This window comes from Mobula birostris, chromosome 7 (assembly GCF_030028105.1).
Source record: "Mobula birostris isolate sMobBir1 chromosome 7, sMobBir1.hap1, whole genome shotgun sequence".
NCBI classification, from domain to species: domain Eukaryota; kingdom Metazoa; phylum Chordata; class Chondrichthyes; order Myliobatiformes; family Myliobatidae; genus Mobula; species Mobula birostris.
Genome location: NC_092376.1, coordinates 37,655,405 through 37,675,284, shown reverse-complemented (window position 1 = coordinate 37,675,284; position 19,880 = coordinate 37,655,405). Strand labels below are relative to the sequence as shown.

The 19,880-nt window shown below is 40.6% G+C and overlaps 1 protein-coding gene across 5 annotated transcripts in view; it reads right to left on the bottom strand.

Moving 5' to 3' along the window:
• Nucleotides 1-19,880, bottom strand: part of stard13b (StAR related lipid transfer domain containing 13b) — a 412,204-nt gene that overhangs the window by 17,101 nt on the left and 375,223 nt on the right. For all 5 annotated transcript variants that reach the window (XM_072262914.1, XM_072262910.1, XM_072262912.1 and 2 more), the window contains 4 exons: nucleotides 13,905-15,277; nucleotides 7,640-7,819; nucleotides 5,573-5,732; nucleotides 1,478-1,676 (listed from right to left, as the gene is read on the bottom strand). In XM_072262914.1, the coding sequence (XP_072119015.1) occupies nucleotides 1,478-1,676; nucleotides 5,573-5,732; nucleotides 7,640-7,819; nucleotides 13,905-15,277 (1,912 nt within the window). The remainder of the gene's footprint in view (nucleotides 1-1,477; nucleotides 1,677-5,572; nucleotides 5,733-7,639; nucleotides 7,820-13,904; nucleotides 15,278-19,880) is intronic.

The following is a 19,880-nucleotide window of genomic DNA, read 5'->3' as shown; positions in this document are numbered from 1 at the left end:
CCTCTAAAATGGCTGCAAGTCTGTTATCTCCCTGATATTACACATGATAGTACATTCTTCACTTTTGGAGATCAGGATGAAGTGGGTACAGAGGGCTTTGTTGACTGGCATTCAGTGGCTAGAAGCAGAGATGGTGATGTAAAATTTCACCACACTGTTCCAGAGAAGTGACCACTTGACCAACTCTCAGTAAAAATTAGCACACTTCAGAGTCTGGGTAAAACGTATTCAAAAGGAATCAATAAGTTGCAATTTAATAAACACATCCTGATCTCCAAAAGGGTGAAAACTGTAATTCTGACAATTATTATTCCCATCACTTGTGCACTCACGATGGTTAACTTTGATTCTTGACTAGTTTATCATTTCACTGTCTGAATTCCTATTTCTGTGCAGGGCAATGGAGAGAGTTGGCTGGAAGGAAGAGTACATCAAAATGATTGCTAGGTCAACACCCCATTCCTTCACTTCTCCCTTCTTCTCTGAATTTTCTGCTTATATATTTTCTACTATTTCATCTCATCATCCCTGGTGAGAGCACATTTATCTAACCATCATTTTCTTTTCTTGGTTTCCAAGTATCCCCTTATTTTTTGCTTCACTGACACTAATAGCTAGTGATTACTGGCACTGTCTGTAGTCTTAACCATTAGGTGAAGATGAGGACCTTACATAAGCACATCTCATCTTTTTTTCTCTTACAGCACAAAAAGAGGCCATTAGACCCTTCAAGAGCCCCATTTTCTCACTTATACTGTCATTTATACTCACACTCTGTTGCATATCCAACAACTCTCCCTTAACATTTTCCTGCCCCCAACCCTATCCTCTGCAAAAATTACAAAAGCCAATTAACCTTTTAACACAATAGAAAGTATCCAGGGAAAACCTATACAGTCACGGGGAGAACATGCATGCAGTCGGGATGAACCAGGCTACTGGTTCTATGCAGAAGGATCAGCAACTGCTCATATACAAGGAGTAGGCTATATGAATAGCGTTAGGTGGAGAGATAAAATGGATTCTCATGTGGAATATAAACACATGAATCAAACATGGCAAGTGACCTGTAAATGTCCAGTACATTCAGTGTAATTTCCATCAATTCTCAGATTGAAGTCAAAATCATCAACATTTAACATGTACAATGGGTACATCTCAACCCAGTCATCTGGAAGAAATCTTTAAGAAAGTCACTTTCATTTTTTTTATATTAGAATAGAAATAAAAACAGATTAATTCCAAATCCATTTGATTTGGTCTTTGTGAAAAGTTTTCAAATCAGCTAACACATTCTATGCACAATTGGATGGTTTATTTATTTATCATTGTTAATTATTCTATTCCTCAACAAATACATTGGACTCATTACAAAAGATTAAACAATATTTAAGCTCCAGCCATTAGATGAAGGCGATAAATACTGTATTGATTATCTATCACAATCACAATGCATGATGGTTAATGGGGTGCTTACATTGATAGATATGAAGAAAGGTTTCTCCTAGCTTGCTGGTCAGGAGAGGATCAGGAAGATCCCGAAAGAACTGCTTCAGCATATCCGCTACATCATATGGGCACTGATCTTCATAACTAACATTATCTGGAGAAGCTTCATTCATCTGTCGAAGTGCCTGAATTCGAGATTTGGCTCCAGACTTCCTAAAGAGACCCACCTAGAAGGACATGAACACATGAGATTGCAGGTAATGAAAAATCCCTGCTGATCTTCTGTGAAACATTAAACTAATACAAAGTCATGTAATTAATTATGAAATCCATGTAGAGTATTATGAAACTCCACATTCTCCATCTAATGGATCTGCTCTCTGGAAATTCAAACATACCTTCAAGTTAGAAAAACGTAACACGTTTGTGTAAATTGACAAGTTTGAAACAGCAACAATGGAATTATGTTAATACAAATAAATAAATTCTGATATGACAAAATACATAAATATTGCCAGTCTTCAAAATGAAAAATCCTCTTCATTTTAATGAAAGAACACTTTTCCTTCGGTGACCAACTACGTAGCCTCCCCCTGCTGAATGGAGGAAGGATAAAGTCTTCATTATGGGTGTGGACCAACATTGATTTGAGCAATCCAGCTCGTCAACTAAAGCAAACTTTGGTTATTCAGTCATTTTAACGTCTTGGGATGTGAAGAAGGCCAGCATTTGACACCCATCTGTAATCATCCCTGAGAAAGTGGCAGTGAGCCGACTTCTTGAACTGTCACAGTCCTTCCAGTAAGGATGTTTCATGTTTCGTTGGTGTTGTTGGATACAAATTCCAGGAATTAGATCCAATAATGATATGGTCACTGATGCCAAGAAAGTGCATGACATGGAAGGCAACCTGCAGTGGTGTTGTTCCCTTCAGCCTGTTTTCCTTGTCCACCTTGGCAAAGGTTATAGGTTTTGGAGGAGCAATCAGGAAGCTCAGAGACCTGGGCCTTGACTGTGCCTTGTGCAGCTGCATCCTGGACTTTCTGTCAGATCGCCAGCAGGTGGTAAGAGTGGGCTCCCTCACCTCCATCCCTCTGACTCTCAACACAGGAGACCCTCAGGGCTGTGCTAAATCCCCTCCTTTACTCCCGATATACCCATGATTGTGTTGCCACCCACAGCTCTAATCTGCTAATTAAATTTGCTGACGACACTACATTGATTGGCCTACTCTCAAACAATAACGAGGTGGCCTACAGGGAAGATGTCATCTCTCTGACACAGCGGTGTCAAGAAAACAACCTCTCCCTCAATGTTGCAAAAACAAAGGAGCTGGTTGTGGATTACAGGAGGAATGGAGATGGGATAACCCCTATTGACATCAATGGATCTGGGGTTGAGAGTAAACAGCTTCGAGTTCCTCGGCATCCACATCACTGAGGACCTCACATGGTCTGTACACACCAGCTGTGTGGCTTTCACCTCAGTTGGTTGAGAAAGTTTAGTACGGGCCTCCAAATCCTAAGAACTTTCTACGGGGGTACAATTGACAGCGTCACTGCCTGGTATGGGAACCGTACCTCCCGCAATTGTAGGACCCGAGTCACCCCAACCACAATCTATTCCAGCTGCTAACATCTGGGAAACAGTACTGCAGCATAAAAGCCAGGACCAACAGGCTCTGGGACAGCTTCTTTCACCAGGCCAACAGACTGATTAACTCATGCTGATTTGAGTATAGTTCTGTTACACTGACTGTTCTATTTACTATAAATTAGTATGATTGCACATTTAGATGGAGACAAAACGTAATTGTTTTTATTCTTCATGTATGTGAAGGATGTATGAAATAAAGTCAATTCAATTTAGCTTAAGTGAGTAACTGCAGTATATATTGTACGTGGTGTTTTTTGTACACCAGTGGTAGAATAATGGGAGTTCAGGATAGTGAACTGAGTGCCAGTTAAGCAGCTTGCTTTCTCTTGGATGGTGATGAAACCTCTTGGCATTTATTGGAGCAGCATTCTTCCAGGTGACTGAAGAACACTCCTACCTTGTGCCTTGAAAATTCAAAAATGCCTTGAAGCGTCAGCTGGTGAGTCAGTCACTGCTATATACCCCGCCAACTCTTTCAGTCACAGATTATATGTAGCTGGTCCAGTTGAGTTTCTGGTCAGTGTTGAACCCTAAAATGTTGATGGTGATGGACATGGCTATGATAATGCTCCCCAGCATCAGGCCAGGCTGTCGGGCCAAATGATGCACTGGTGTCAGGGGCAGTACTTAAACCTTAACTCCAGAGTGCAGCTCTTTAGATAACATTTAAACCAAGGCAGATATGCATCTGCCATCGAGTGCAACCTAAAAAGTGTATAAGATGATGGGAGGTATTGATAGTCAGAGGCTTTTTCCCCAGGGCTGAAATGGCTAACTCGAGAGGGCACAGTTTTAAGGTGCTTGGAAGTAGGTACAGAGGAGATGTCAGGGGTAATTTTTTTTTTTTTTTTTACGCAGCGAGTGGTGAGTGCATGGAATGGGCTGCCGGCAACAGTGGGGGAGGTGGATACGATAGGGTCTCTTAAGAGACTCATGGATAGGTACATGAAGCTTGGAAAAACAAAAAGGGCAATGGGTAACTCTATGTGATTTCTAAAGTAAGTATATCTTCAGCACAGCATCGTGGGCTGAAGGGCCTGTATTGTGCTGTAGGTATTCTATGCTTCTATGTTATAAACGGGGCATTGTTGAGAAGGTAACTGGTAAAGTAAGTGTCACTTGACAACAATATTGCCAATACCTTCCATCAGTAGCTTTACCGGTCTTCATAAAATATTGAATACTTCATCTGAAAATGACCATGAATATGAGACTTCCACAATGCACAATGTTCAAAGCAAACTGAATTTTTAAAAGTATCAGAATATTAAGTAGAGAAAAGAGTTATACAGCACTCAAATTATACAGAAAAAGATATACAGTCATCCATCTACACTAACATTTGCCCATATTAGGATAGTGATGAGAACAGCACACAATAGATCAGGTGTTGTCCAACCAGTCCCACCTCTTATATTCTGTGCCCTAACCTATGAATGCAAACATGCCACACACCTTCTTCATCACTGTGTCAACACTTTCAGGAAACTACAAAGATGAACCCCAAAGTCAATCTGTTCTTCAACATTCCTTAGAATCCTTCCATTTATTATCTACATCCTACCACTATGTGATTTCCAAAATACATCAGCTCACACTTATCAAGTTTAGATTCTATCTTCTAAAGCTTCACTCAACTTTGCATCTGAATCATATTCTGTTGTAGCTTTAGGCAATCTTCCTCACTATCTACATAACCACCAATTTTCATGTCATCTGAAAATCAGCTGATCATCTCTCCTACAGTCACATTTATCTTTTTAATACATATCACAAACAATCTTGGTTGTAGCATCAATCCTTGCAACAGACTACTGGTTGCATATTTCCAATGAGAGAAACAACCTCTGCCTCCATCACCAAGCCAGTTTTGGATCCAATTAGCCAGCCAGCCTTTGGTCACATGTATCTTAATCCTCTGCACTAGCCCACCAAGCAGCACCTTATCAAAGTCAAAAAAGATGATGTCTACTGTGCTGTCTACATCAATCTTCTTAGCTAACTTTAAGTTCTTGTATCATGCATAAGTGGGCCACTGGGTCTGATTTATCTGACAATATTGGCTTTACAAACCATCCTCTGAGTCATCTAAAGAGAATATTACATTTAATGTTCAACATATTTAGCACAGATACTTCTAAAGGATATGTCTAAAAACTCAATCTTTTGATCCTTAAACATTTTCTAATTACTCATTGCTAAATGCTCTTTTAGATAAACTAACATTCACATTTATGCATGCAAGTTTCACTGATATTTTAATTCCAAACTGGAGGAAAAATTCAAGCTATCTTTGCAATTAGTAAAATATGTGAAAATTTATATTTGCATAAAAATCAACTTTAAAGTTGGACAAGTTATAAATTACAATGTACAAACCAGTGAAATGTGACGATTAATTAAAATCACCCTTGTCATTGATAAAAGGACTATGATCTAATCTGTTTCATTGTACTAAGTCACATACCTGATCTAGACATTGGCTCCTGAGATAGCGCATAGCTTGCTGAATGCTCTGAGGCAGAGGTTGTCCCGTTCTCTGTACATGAACTATCAAAGGCACACCAAAGACGTTCTTGTCCTTGTAGTCAGGCACTTTCACCCTCTTCATAAATTTTGGCACAGACCTGCAAGAAATCATTGCATATTACTCGACAAGGAGAATGTGGCTGCCCTAAGTACTAACACAACATCTTTTACAGTGCAAGGTTCACACAAAAAAGACAATGCACAACTTTGAAGTTGTTTTTAAAACCAACGTCAAACTAAGCCATTAAGTCAAACTTTCCATTAAGTATAATGAACGCACAATTTCATTTTGTTTAACGCATTTCCTAGCCAATTGTGGTTGTCAAGGATACCTAAAATACTTTGTAAGTGCTTAATTCAGAAGTGCACTGTGTGTAAAATTCCATTGCTAATTCAGCACCAGATTGTTATTACCAATCACAAAACATTTATCAGACTGCACATTCATGGAAACAAAAATGTTATTAAAAAATTCCAAAATAAAAAGAGTAACAAAACAGTTGATTGATAAATATGTGCCAGTCCATTATTGTGCTGGCACAAATCCATAGCATAAATGGTTGCTCACATAAAAACAGGAACAGGACTTCAGCCCTTCAGCCTGGTTGTTCCATTCAATTAAATCATGCCTGATCTGCATCTTAATTGCATTTACGCTCCTTCCTTCTGTAACTTTAATTTCCTCACCTATATAAAAAAACCTCTAATTCCCAGTTTGCTGCGGAGGGAGTTGCAGATTTTCACAATGTGTGAAGAAATGCTTACTTCCTGACACTACATCTGAACTGCCTAGCTCTATGCCCTCACTGCTGTACATACATAAATATTCTATAACTCTTGAATTCTAGCAGTTACGTGCGATAGTCATTAACAAGTTGGGTCACTGTTACCTTAAAAAGCCTTGGCACATGGTTAATGTGGCAACAGTATGGTTAAAGAGCATGTTGGAAATCTTAGAAACATTGTGTGCACAATGGTTAGTTCAATTTAGGGAATCCACTGCAACACTAAGTATGTTCCAAGTCCAGGATAAAGTAAAGATATAGTTAGAATTCAACACAATCACCATCATTAGATTCCCCATGCCCTAATAAGCATCAAAGTTTATTTATTGTTTTAAGTGATTTTTTTCAAAATAAAAAGGGACACTTATTGATTGCTGCAATTATGTGCCGGATGGTCAATATACTGTTGAAATGCCATTTAATATCTCTTCAGTAATTACTACAATTTTGCATTAGAAATTAGCCAGATGAATAGCTAATGCTTTTTAACTGGAATACACTCCAAATATCAAAGCTAGACCCAGATGCACATCAATCTATTCTTTCTGATACTGTCAGGTTTTGCACACACAAAGCAGACGTTCTGAAAATAGTGTCAGCAGGAAGAGAAAGTAATTGCTGCATGCTTCGTAGTTTCTGTGCATCATTTGCAGAGAAGATTAAAATACAATTTCCCAAAGCAGCTGTATGGCACATGATGCTACTGATCACAACTAACAATCAGTTTTCAAATATAGATGATATTTGCCCAGGTTCCACTCCACAACTGAATCTTAAACATAATCCTCTTATTTCTAAGATCAGAGTTACTATCCCAGGTATGACTAATAAATAGTTTCCAATTAGTTTAACTTTTATTACTGCTTTCTTTTCCTTTCATTTTATGAAGATCTTTCTGTAGGATAGGTGTACTGTGAAATTAATTTTGATTGCTTTAATTCCCTTCATTCAGGTACAAATATCCACCACCAAACTAGGCACTCAGACAAATGCAGACTAATCTCAGGAGCACACCTCTGTACTCCCCTGTGCACAATGTGGCACAGAATTTACACCTTAGACCATACTACATTGAGGAGAGGCCAAGGCTGCAGCTAAAAACTTACTTCAGACAACGGATGAAAATCAAAAAGCTGCAGATGCTTAAAGTCTGAATAAAATTTAATTTTTCTCTCCCCCCCAACCCCCCAGCCAAAATCACTTCCTCTGCTGTTTCTTACCAGGTCCAGCCATGTTTGTTAGACATGGAATATTTCTCCATTATGGCAGTGAGGCGAAGGAGAGAGAACTTCTGCAGTAGATTGAGCTGAGCTGCTGACTGGTTGCTGATCTGCAGCGAAGCTAAGCTGAAGCTAAGTCGATGTGAGATCTGAAAACTGTGCCATCGCAACTTTTGACGCCTGTGAAAAATATTAAACCAGACAATGTGTGAGATTTAGAAACTGGATTGAATTGAAAAGTCTAATTATTAACTATAAAAGCAGCAACTTAGGAATGATTAAAGAAATATTACTTTGGCATGGCATCTGGAGTAGAACTCTTAATGTGGCATTGAAACATCTGGTTCTGCCAAGATAAACAAGCCGTAACACGTTCTGCAAAATTGGAATGTCAATTACTTACAAGAGAAAATCTGCAGATGCTGGAAATCCAAGTAAAACACATACACACACACACAAGTAAACAAAAAATGCTGGAGAAACTCAGCAGGCCAGGCAGCATCTATGGAAAAGAGTAAACAGCCGACGTTTTGGGCCAAGACCCTTTAGCAGGGCTGGAAAAAAAAAGATGAGGAGTAGAGTTAAAAGGTGAGGGGGGAGGGGAGGGGAGGGGAGGGAGAAGCACAAGGTGATAGGTGAAACCAGGAGGGGTGAAGTAAATAACTAGAAGGTTGATTGGTGAATAGATACAGGGCTGGAGAAGGGCAAATCTATTAGGAGAGGACTGAAGGCCGTGGAGGAAAGAAAAGGGTGGAGGAGCACCAGAGGGAGGCGATGGGCAGGCAACGAGATAAGGTGACAGAGGGAAAAGGCCATGGAGAGACATATTAGAATGGGAATGGGAAGTGGAATTAAAATGGGTGACCACTGGAAGACCCCACTTTTTCTAACGGACAGAGTGTAGTTGAACCAGCACATAATTCTCCAGAACTTCTGCCATCTCCAACAGGATCCCACCACCAGGCACTTCTTTCCCTCCCATCCACTTTCTACTTTAGGCAGGGATTGCTCCCTAGGCAACTCCTTTGTCCATTCTTCCCTCCCCACTGATCTCCCTCCTGGCACATCTTTGCAAGCAGAACAAGTGCTACACCTGCCCCTACACCTCCTCCCTCACTACCATTCAGGGCCCCAAACAGTCCTTACAGGTGAGGTGACCCTTCACCTGAGAGTCTGTTGGGGGTCACCTACTGTATACGATGCTCCCGGTATGGCCTCCAGTATATCGGTCATACCTGACGTAGATTGGGAGACTGCTTTGCTAAGCAACTATGCTCTGTCCGCCAGAAGAAGCGGGTTCTCCCAGTGGCAGCCCATTTTAATTCCATTTTAATGCCCTCCTCTACTGCCATGATGAGGCCACACTCAGGTTAGAGAACCAACACCTTGTATTTTGTCTGGGTATCGTCTAAACTGATGGTTTGAACATTGTTTCTCGAGCTTCTGGTAATGGCCCCCTCCCCTCCCCTTGCATGCCCATCACCTCCCTCTGGTGCTTCTCCTGCCTTTTCTTTCCTCCATGGCCCTCTGTTCTCTCCTAATAAATGCCCTCTTCTCCAGCCCTATATCTCTTTCACCAATCAACTTCCCAGCTCCTTTCTTCAACCCTCCCCCTCCCGGTTTCATCCATCACCTTGTGTTTCTCCCTCTCCTCTCCACCCCCCCCCCTCCCCAACCTTTTAACTCTACTCCTCATCTTTTTTTCTCCAGTCCTGCTTAAGGGTGTTGGCCTGAAACATCAACTGTACTCTTTTCCATAGATGCTGCCTGGCCTGTTGAATTCTTCCAGCATTTTCTGAATGCCTATTACTTTTCTCTTTCTGTGTGTTCTTGGTCCTGATACAGTCCAACATCACTTCCAAAGTAATCAGGTACACTGACACAGAAATGAGGTGTTCACCTTGAATTCTGTCCCATAGCTTGAATTGGAAAGAAGAATATATCTGCAACAACAGCTAAGCTGAGGGTGCAAGTTTAACAATGTACAAAATTTAGAAGACAACACTCTCCAATAAATCAATAAAAGAAATATGGTGATTTACTTCATTGTGAGGAATAAGCTGGTAAATCAGGAGCATGTATTAGTTTTTTACAAATTATTTCCCTTCAAATACAAAATATAGCATCTGCAGATAAATGTCTGCAGGCACCTTTCATTCACGCTGGTTGTGGATTTCTCCTCGACAGAAATTCTGCACTCTCCAAATATCAACCTGGCAAGAGAATAGTTTGTCAAAGTTAACACAAAGAAACTCAGCAAATCAGGCAGCATCTACCAAGGGGAATAAACAGTCAACGTTTTGGGTTGAAATTGTCATATACTCTTCACTAAGACTTATTTTTCACTTGTTCACTCTTTAGGCCAATCTTGAAGAAGGATCTCTGCCCAAAATGCTGACTGTTTATTTCCCTCCACAGATGCTGCCCGACTTGCTGACCTCCAGCATTCTGTGCATGTTGGTCAAGATTTCCAACATTAGCTGAATCTCTGTACATATTTGTCAACGCTTCTAGTCAAGGTTTCAGTTACCTACAAATTCTACTCCTTTCAATTTAACAGTTTCATTTCTGAACATATGTCGTGTTCCTCAGAAGTATAATAAAGGAACATAAAGATTGTGGAATACTAAACTTTAATTACCTGGGTATCTTAAGCAAACTAGTATGGAATTTTATTACTAATTTGATTTATTTTATTGAAATAAGTTTCATTGAATGTGAAGAGAATTGGATTTATTTTTGCCTACTTATATGTAAATCATTCACAAATAGAGGCTACTCCTGTTTAGAAGTGATTGTATCTACTTCCTGTTGAAATTCTACCTTTCAGCAAATTAGAAACTGGGCCAGATATTTTCTAGTATGATACACCCACCAGTTCACTTCTTCCTATTTTGTGCATGTGACAAAGTCATGAATAATTCACAAAGAAATCAGGAGTTCATAATGCTGAAAGTAGTGAACTATGCACGAATTAAAGTAACCATCCCTGGGGACATCATTTTACACACAAGAAAAGCATCCTCTGTCATTTCCATTTAAAAAAATGCTAGTTTGCTTCCCTGAACTGGTAACTTTACCCCACAGTATCTTTAATCTGTAGACTTGACACAGCAGCTACTAAGTTTGCAGGGACTTAGAACAATCTCTGATCATAGGACACTATTAGACCATCGTGGTCTATTTAATGGTGGATAGTCCTCTCTCAGGAAAATGATGCCATGTCAACCAACCAGAACCACCATTTTCAGACACCATGAGCCCCATTCTCCCCGGAGAGAGAGAGAGAGAGATCTTTTTAAGTGTGTTGACCCACTTTTCATGGATTAATGAGCAAATACTGCAACAGTTGCCCTATCTAGAAAGCAATTTTAATGTTTCTTAAAGGGGAGAAAGCGAAGTTAACAATTTCCCAAAGTAATAATGTTTCAACATTGCAATTTTTTAATGACTTGATTATGACATTAGCACCAAACCAGGAGCACCAACTACAACTACAATCCAATTTCTGAGCACTGGTGTTTTGTTATGCCAATTGCAGTGGATTTTGGTTAATTGGGACACATTAGGACCAGTACATTTTGACCCAATTAGCCAAAGTTTCATGGAAATAGTTAAAAAGATATTTTTTAAAAAAAGACAAACTTTTATTTTTGTTACTTGTCAAGTAGGGTGCCGTGCACAATCCTGATTTGATGGAGACGGACGTGAGAGTACTGAGGAACATCTGGTGAAACTTCGGAAATGCCTGCTCCACTGTCGCTGCTACTGTGTGGTCCAGAATCTCCGGAGGGGAGGGCCCCAAGTCCTCGGCTTTGCTTGTTGTTCGGCAGCCGGGGCGGGGTCGAAGCGCTCGGCAGGGGATGGTGCTCGGTGAGGCTGCGTCGGAGGGGCTGGTCGGAGGCTCTAAGTTTTCGGAGGGACTCAGAGTCCAATGGTGCTGCATCAGCAAGTTTGTGGCGCTTGGAGGTTTATGGCAGGGAGAGTTTCTCCCTTCTAACGCCTGCGTGAGATGATGAGGCTTTCGGGACTTCGTGACTTTTTTTTACTGTGCTCATGGTCTGCTCTTTATCAAATTATCATATTGCTTTGCACTGTTGTAACTATATGTTATAATTGTGTGGTTTTGTCAGTTTTAGTCTTGGTTTGTCCTGTGTTTTCTTGTGATATCATTCTGGAAGAACGTATCATTTTTTAATGCATGCATTTCTAAATGACAATAAACGAGGACTGAGTGTCCTCATAATCTAATCTAAACTGGGTAACAATTATGTACTTAAATGAAATACAGAACAAATTAGAACATTTTGACAAACTTTTATAGATGTATGGTGGGGAGTATATCGACTGGCTGCATCACACCCTGGTATGGAAATACTAATGCCCTTGCATGGAAAATATTACAAAGAGTAGTGGATATGGCCCAATTCATCACAGGTGAAGACCTCCCAACCATTGAGCATATCTACATGAAATGCTGATGCAGGAAAGCAGCTTTCTTCATCAGGAACCCCACCACACAGGACAAGCACTCTTCTCGCTGCTGCCATCAGGAAGGTGATACAGAGGCTTCAGGATTCACCACCAGGTTCAGGAACAGCTATTACCACTCAACCATCAGGCTCTTGTCCCAGAGGGGATAAATTCACTCAACTTCACTTGCGCCATCATTAAATGGTTTCCACAACTTATGGACTCACTTTCAAGGACTCTTCATCTCACGTTCTCGATATTTATTGTTTATTTATTTATTATTATTTCTAGTTTTTCTGTGTTTGCAGTTTGTTGTCTTTTGCACACTGGTTGTCTGCCTCTTCATTACTATTATTACGATTATTGGACTTAGTGAGCATGCCCGCAAGAAAATTAATCTCAGGGTTGTATATGGCAATACATTTACTTTGAACTACTACAGTACTATAAGGCTGCATTAGTTCACAATACTTATCCATAGAGGAATTCATCCAGTGTATACTGATATGTTCTTTTGTTTGATTGTACAAAGTACATAAATTTGCAAAATCAATGCAGACACCTAGTGCAGATAATCGACAATTTTTATAAAACACTTTCAACATTTGCACCCTCCAAATCTTCATTTTCATTGTAACATTGAAGATCATTGTCGATACCTTCAAATTCTGTATAGTTCCTAACTTGTTGAAGTAGTAAAAGAGTTTCATTTCCAATCTTAGCAGTTTCTGGCATCTCCAAGCCTGAACGCTTGAAAAGCAGTGAGCAACACAGTTCAGAATTGTCTTGCTGCTTAATTCTCACCAAATGTCTGTGACAAAAACACATGCAACTGATGCTCTAAGCATGGTTTCTAACAGCCACACATGCTTACGACTGACGCTAGTTAGAAATTGTTTGCCAACTATAACCTGCCCCAATTAAGCAGCATAGAGGCCCAAATAAACAAAGGGAATCCCAGCTACTGTCTCAATTAATTTTTATTCTTCAAGAGATGTCCAAAATAAGTGGTGCCTTGATTAACTGAAGGCTTAAGTAACCAGAATCAACTGTATAGACACCTTCAAGATACTACGAAATAAAAACTATAACGTAATTAAACTCATTAAGTGCAACATAATTTTTACACCCCACACAATTTAATTCCCTATTGAAGTTTACTGTTTGAGGAAACACCAGCAATCCTGACTCCACGGATCTCTTCTCCCACTGAATTTGGTTCAAATGAAACCTAGTACTTTACCTCTTTGAGGGACTGAATTTGATTCTAATGTCACAAATGAAGCACTGTGGAGATGAAGCGATCAATTATTACCTTTATTGATGTTTTAATAAAATGCTTAACTAAACCCGTATGATTCTACCATCATTCTTGCAGGTCAAAATTATCCAAATGAAAATAGTGGTTCAGTCTTTTAAACTCCAATTCCCAAGAGACATACTCCAGCCCTCAGTCCCAATAAAGAAAGTCCATCAATACTAACTCAAATAGACGGAGAATCATTAGCTGCTTCACATTATACTCCCTGATCCACCCAGCAGTCTGAATCATTTTGATGAGCTGCAAGTGAAGTGCAACATGGTCCCAGTAACCATTTTGAAGCAGGGATTAAGTGAATATTTCAGGGAACAAAACAATGGAGACAACCCCACTCTCGTTTCAGCCAGAGCTGCTTTCCTGTGGATGCCATGTCTAAAAAATCAATAAACTAACTGACACATACACTACACTGGGACTTATTTTCCATTTGTTCACTTTTTAGGCCAGTATAAATAAACATCGTTTGGTTACCTGGTGGGTCTGGTTAAAGATGCACCTACTCCAGAATCTCTGCGATCTCTCATTCCCACTGCTTCAGACTCGTTGAGGGAATGCCCATCACGTTCAAGGTCACTGGGAGTAATCTGACCATCCGACATAGAGTGTCTTTCAAAGTCGTGCATCAAGTGATTGCATGGGTTGAACTGTCGCTCGCAGACCGAGAGTTCATCATCCTGTATTTCAGGCAAAACATTTCTTGACCAATGGTCCACAATCTGCTGTAGTCCATTCACATGCTGTAAGATATCATCCAAGTGGGGGAAAATATCTTCCTTTTCCAAATCCATTAAATCACCAGTACTGGCATATAAATGGGACCCAGGCACATTGTCATAAATACTGATTCTGCTTCCCCGAGGGTAACAATTCTTGGATTTGCTACATTTCTGCTTTCCTAGAGAGATGCTCCCAGTCCGCCAATTTACAGGACTGCATTTGTCAGAAGGAGAAAGGCTTTCAATGGAAAGCGCCTTTGGAAAGGTTCCTGGTTTGTGATCCTTTGGAATGTGAACAACAAGGTTTTCTTGGGAACAAAATTCATTCCTACGATTTTGGTCAGCCACTTGCTTCATTGTTGTCCCTGAGAGGATGTCGACATCCTCGAGGTACATGCCACTCCGCTTGCTGGCAAAGCGTCTCTTCCTTGATTTTAAGCATGGTGTACTTACTGTACTACCACTGTTTTCTGAGTGGCTATCACTACTAGACTGAGTAGATGAAGAAAATCCACTCTTGGTTGAATCCTTCGCTAGACTATTAAGATTTTCATTGACTATATCCACACAATGCATTGTCCTCAGTGACTCTGGCTCCTGTTGTAGTACCGGCGAACTAATAACCAAAGCACCAGATCGCATAGAACCCTTTAACTTATGAGAAGCTCTTGGTCTTAATGTTTCCATACGCTTAAAGAGATTCCTTGCCTTCACCCTTGCATTCTTCTCAGCTTTCACACTAAAGCTGCAGTTCGTGAGGTCTTTCGCGTTCTGTGGGAAAGAGATGGAGTCTGGCATTACTGTGGTTTCAACAGAGTTCCGTACAGAACTTTCCGGGTGTTCTACAGTTGCACTGTTTGTTTCGACAGTTCTACCAGCCAAGCTCCTGTTGTCACTTCCCCCACTACTTTCACTGTGAATGGAGGATACCTCTGGTTCACTAAGATCTGTAAGCACGCTCTCACTGCTAGTTGTATTTTTTAGTTTCATGCTTCCTGTAGATATCCGGCCATCTTGCCTAGGAAACAGTACATCGACATCACCTAGTCTTGACCATCTCTTGCTACTTCTCTGAAAGGTCCATTTGTCACTGATTGCACACAAGTCTTCTTCATCGGAGTCTTCACTCTGAAATATTAATGCAAATTATCAATTATGTTTTTCCATCAATTAAATGAATAAGATTTTGCAAGATAAGCATATTCTCTGAGGTTTGTTCAGTTGTTGTGCATACAGGAAACCAAGATTAAAAAAGGTCTTATGAAACAAAAGAATGAACAAACTAATAACTATTAAAGACAGAATTTTTTTTAATGTCCTTGCAACGTACTGCTGCCACAAAACAAGTCGGTGATAGTAAACCTGATTCTGATTCAACTTGCATAAAGAAGCAGTATAAAGATTACATTACTCAACCTCATCAATAATGGCTCTCTCCTTTACAACAGATTTGACAGGCAAGATTTCCCCTTAAGGAAACCATGCTGACTTTCCTTATCATATGACTCGAAGTACCCTGAAACCTCATCCTACCCCAACCATTGAAGTCAGGTTAACTGGGCTATAATTTCCTTTCTTCTGCCTCTCTCCTTTCTTAAAGAGTGGAGAAATATTGCAATTTACCAGTCCCGCAGAACCATTCCAGAATCTGGTGATTCTTGAAAGATCGTTACTAAAGCCTCCACAATCCCTTCAGCCACCTTTTTCAGAAGTCTGGGGTGTGCTCCACCTGATCCAGGATGACTTATTTACATTCAAGATCTTCTAGCTTCTCAAGCACCTTCTCCTTAGTAATAACAATAACACTCACTTCTGCCCCCTGACACTCTCAGATTTTTGGCATTCTGCTCAGTGAAGACTGATGTGATATAATTATAGAGTTTGACACCATTTCTTTGGCCCCATTACTACATTTCCAGCATGATTTTCCAGCGTTCCAATAACCACTCTCACCTCTCTTTTATTCTTTATACATCTGAAAAAACTTCTGGCATCTTCTTGATATCTTTGATTAGCTTAACTTCATATTTCATCTTCTCTCTCCTTACAGTTTCTTTAGTTGCCTTCTGTTGGTTTTTTAAAAGCTCCTCACTAAATTTTGCTCTATTATACGCCCTGCCTTTTGCTTTTATGCCAGCTTTGACTTCCTTTACCTCATCTTCCCTTTAGAATGCTTCTTCATCTTTGGGACGTATCTATGCTGTGTCTTCCAAATTGTCCTTAGAAACTCCAGCCATTGCTCTTCTGCCATCATCCTTGCTAGTGACCCTTTGCAATCAACTTTGGCCAGCTCCTCTCTCACACCTCATATATTACCCCACTGTAATACTGATATATCTGACTTTATCTTCTCCCTCTCAAACTGCAGGATGAATTCTATCATACTATGATCATTGTCTCCTAAGGGCTCCTTTACCTTAAGCTCCCTAATCAAATCTGATTCATTACACAACACTGAATCCATATTTGCATTTCCTCCAGTGGGCTCAACCTCAAGCTGCTCTAAAAAGCCATCTTGCAGGCATTCTAGTTCCCTCTCTTGGGATCCAGAAACAATGTGATTTTCCCAATCAACCTGCTTATTGAAATCCCTGTGATTTTTGTAACGTTGCTCTTATTACAAGCATTTCCTATTTCCTATTAAAATTTATATCCCACACCCTGGCTACTGTTGGAGGCATCAGTGATTTTTTACTCTTGCAGTTTCTTAACTTTAACAAGGATTCTGTACCTTCCAGTCCTATGTCCCCTTTTTCTAAGGAGCAGATTTCATTTTTTACCAACAGAGCCACCCTACCTCCTCTACCTACATGCCCATCCTTTCAATAAAAGGTGCTCCTTGGGTGTTAAGCTCCCAACTATGATCTTCTTTCAGCCACATCTCAATGATATCCATAACGTCATACCTGCCAATCGCCATCTGTGCTACGAGATCATCTACCTTATTCCCTATACTACGTGCATTCAAATTTAACACCTTCATCACCCTTTTCGATTTTGTCCCCGTTACACTGCACTTCATCTCACTGACTGCAATTTTGCCCTACCATCTGTCTGTCCATCCTTACAGTCTCATTGCATACTGCATCAACTTGTATATCAACTGCCTTATCATCAGTCCTATCACTCCAGTTCCCATCCTTCTGCCAACATAGTTTAAACCCTCCCCAATAGCTCCAGCAAACCTGTCCACAAGGATATTGGTCCCCCTCGGGTTCACATATGACCTGCACAAAAAGGACGGGTTACACCTCTCCCAGAAGAGATCCCAATAATCCAGAAATCTGAAACCCTGCCCCCTGCACAATGCCCTCAGCCACTCATTCATTTGTACCATCATCCCATTCTTACCCTGAACAGTATTATTACTGGGAGTAATCCAGAGATTACTACCTTGGAGGTCTTGTTCTTCAGCCTTTTCCCTAACTCCCTATACTCACTGCACAGGACCACTTCACCCTTTCTACCTATATCATTGGTGCCAATGTGCACTATGACCTCTGACTGCTCATCCTCCCTCTTGAGAATCTTCTGCAGCTGCTCTGAGACGTCCTGGACCCTAGTACCTGGGAGGCAACTATGAAGTTTTTCATCCCCTGAATGGTCCAGATCCAGTTACTGACCTTGTCCATCAGGGCTGAAAGTGGGTGTACTTCCTGCAAAAGTAGTCATCAGGGAGACTGTTAGGTAATCTGAAATCCCATATCTCATAGGAGGAATATTCCAGGCCTGAACTACCATTCTGCCCACACTTGTTATGCCTCAAACATAAGTACTAACCTGCGCCTGTTCTCACCCAAGTCTGTTGAGTCAAAGCCTGACCACTCTAACACTCTCTACTCATACAATGGCCACTCTGCTCAAACCCTGCTTCATTTTATTGGCCCTCACTAATTAATCCTAATTGCTATTAACTCAAGCAATTTCCCGCTCCGCAGACAAGTTTCAACAAGACCCATTCGCTTTTTAAAACTGGCGCGCAAACTCCACAAGGAACTATCTCCCACTCCAAAGAGTATTATATGGGATGCATTAGTATCTATCTTCAGAGTTTATATTAATGTCTTCAGTTTTGTTTCCTTTTGAAATATAACTTTACTTCCTGGCAATACCATCACAATAGATCTATTTATGCCTCATCACTGGGAAGGTGCTACTGATTAGTTATTGGCAGAAGCAGACACCAGAGAGTATCAGCAACTACAAACATGATGCTCCTAGAACAGCATCACACTGTACTCTACAGGCCTTTTGGCTGACTACACGTTTTGACCTTTTAATCTACTCCAAGATCAATCTAACACTTTCCTCCTGCGGAGCCCCCAATTTTTCTTTCATCCAATTGCCTACCTAAGAGTCTCTTAAATGCCTCTAACATAACTGCTTCTACGTCAACCCCTGTTCCATACACTCACCAAAAAACTACCTCTGACATCCCCTATACTGTCCTCTAATCACCTTAAAATTATGCGCTCTCATATTAGTCTTTGCCAGCCTACGAAATGGTTATGGCTGCCCACTCTACCTATGCCTCTTATCATGTTATACACCTCAAGTCACCTTTCATCCTCCTTTGCTCCATCCTCATAAGACATGCACTCTAACCCAGGCAGCATCTGCTAAATCTCCCTTGAACTCTCCATGAAGCTTCCACATCCTTCCTACTCCTTTTCCCTCTCCTGGCTCCTGCAATTTAGGAGCAAATACCTCCCTGTAGCTCCTATCTATGAACTCCTTATTCTCCCAAATAATCTGTAGGCAATTCAACTCCAGCTCCCTAACACGGTCTATCAGAAGCTGCACCCAGATGCATTTCTCACAGATGTAGTGATCAGGGAGGCTGGAAGCCTCCCAGATCTCCCACATCTTGCCAGAGGAGCACATCACTTTCCTGGATCCATTTTCACTATTCTAGCTAGGAACTAATAATAATAAAAAAAGAAACTTGACAAAACCCTCAACCCAGCCCCCGCCTCTCTCACTGAAGCCACAGTTCTCCACTCTAACTCTGTCCACTCACACCATGGCTGTTCTGCTTAAACCCAACTTCTTTTTATTGTCCCTTGCCAAGACCCTAATAGCCCAACCAATCTCAAGCTCTTCAGAAAAATGTCCTTACCTTCTTCTTGGGAAAGCCTATATCTATTTTCATAGAAGTGCACTTGTTAAATCTGACTTAGAATATTATGATAACGTGTTGCTCAGGCAAGTAAATAAAAATAACAGCAACTTGCCTGAAGAAACCCAATTGTGTAACAAACTTCAGGGGAAGTTTCAGTAAGGCCTGAAAGTATATCCCTATCATTTATTCTGTGGTTCCTTATCCCATTAGCCACCTTTCACAGCTGTCAATAACATCGCTGTCAATTGTAGTATTTTAATTAAATCATATTAAATATCCTGACTATTCTGATCAGTCCAAGCATCTTTTTGCCTTTATTCTGTCCTATTCACAACATCCTCGAACATTCTGGTTCTGTTTTGAAAAAAATACTTCACAGACTTTTCTTTTACTAATGATGTAGGTGAAAGCACATTTCCACCTGGCAAACCATGGCTCCCACAGACATCTCCTTCTACCATTAAGGTTCTACCTCTACGTCTCACATTCCAAAGCTTGCAATGAATATAGAGCCTAGCTTCACAAACTACCGTGTGGCTACGTTACTGCATTGATGATGAAGCATCTGACCTCTCAGTTGTTCATTTCCTTTGTCTGCCACATGACCAC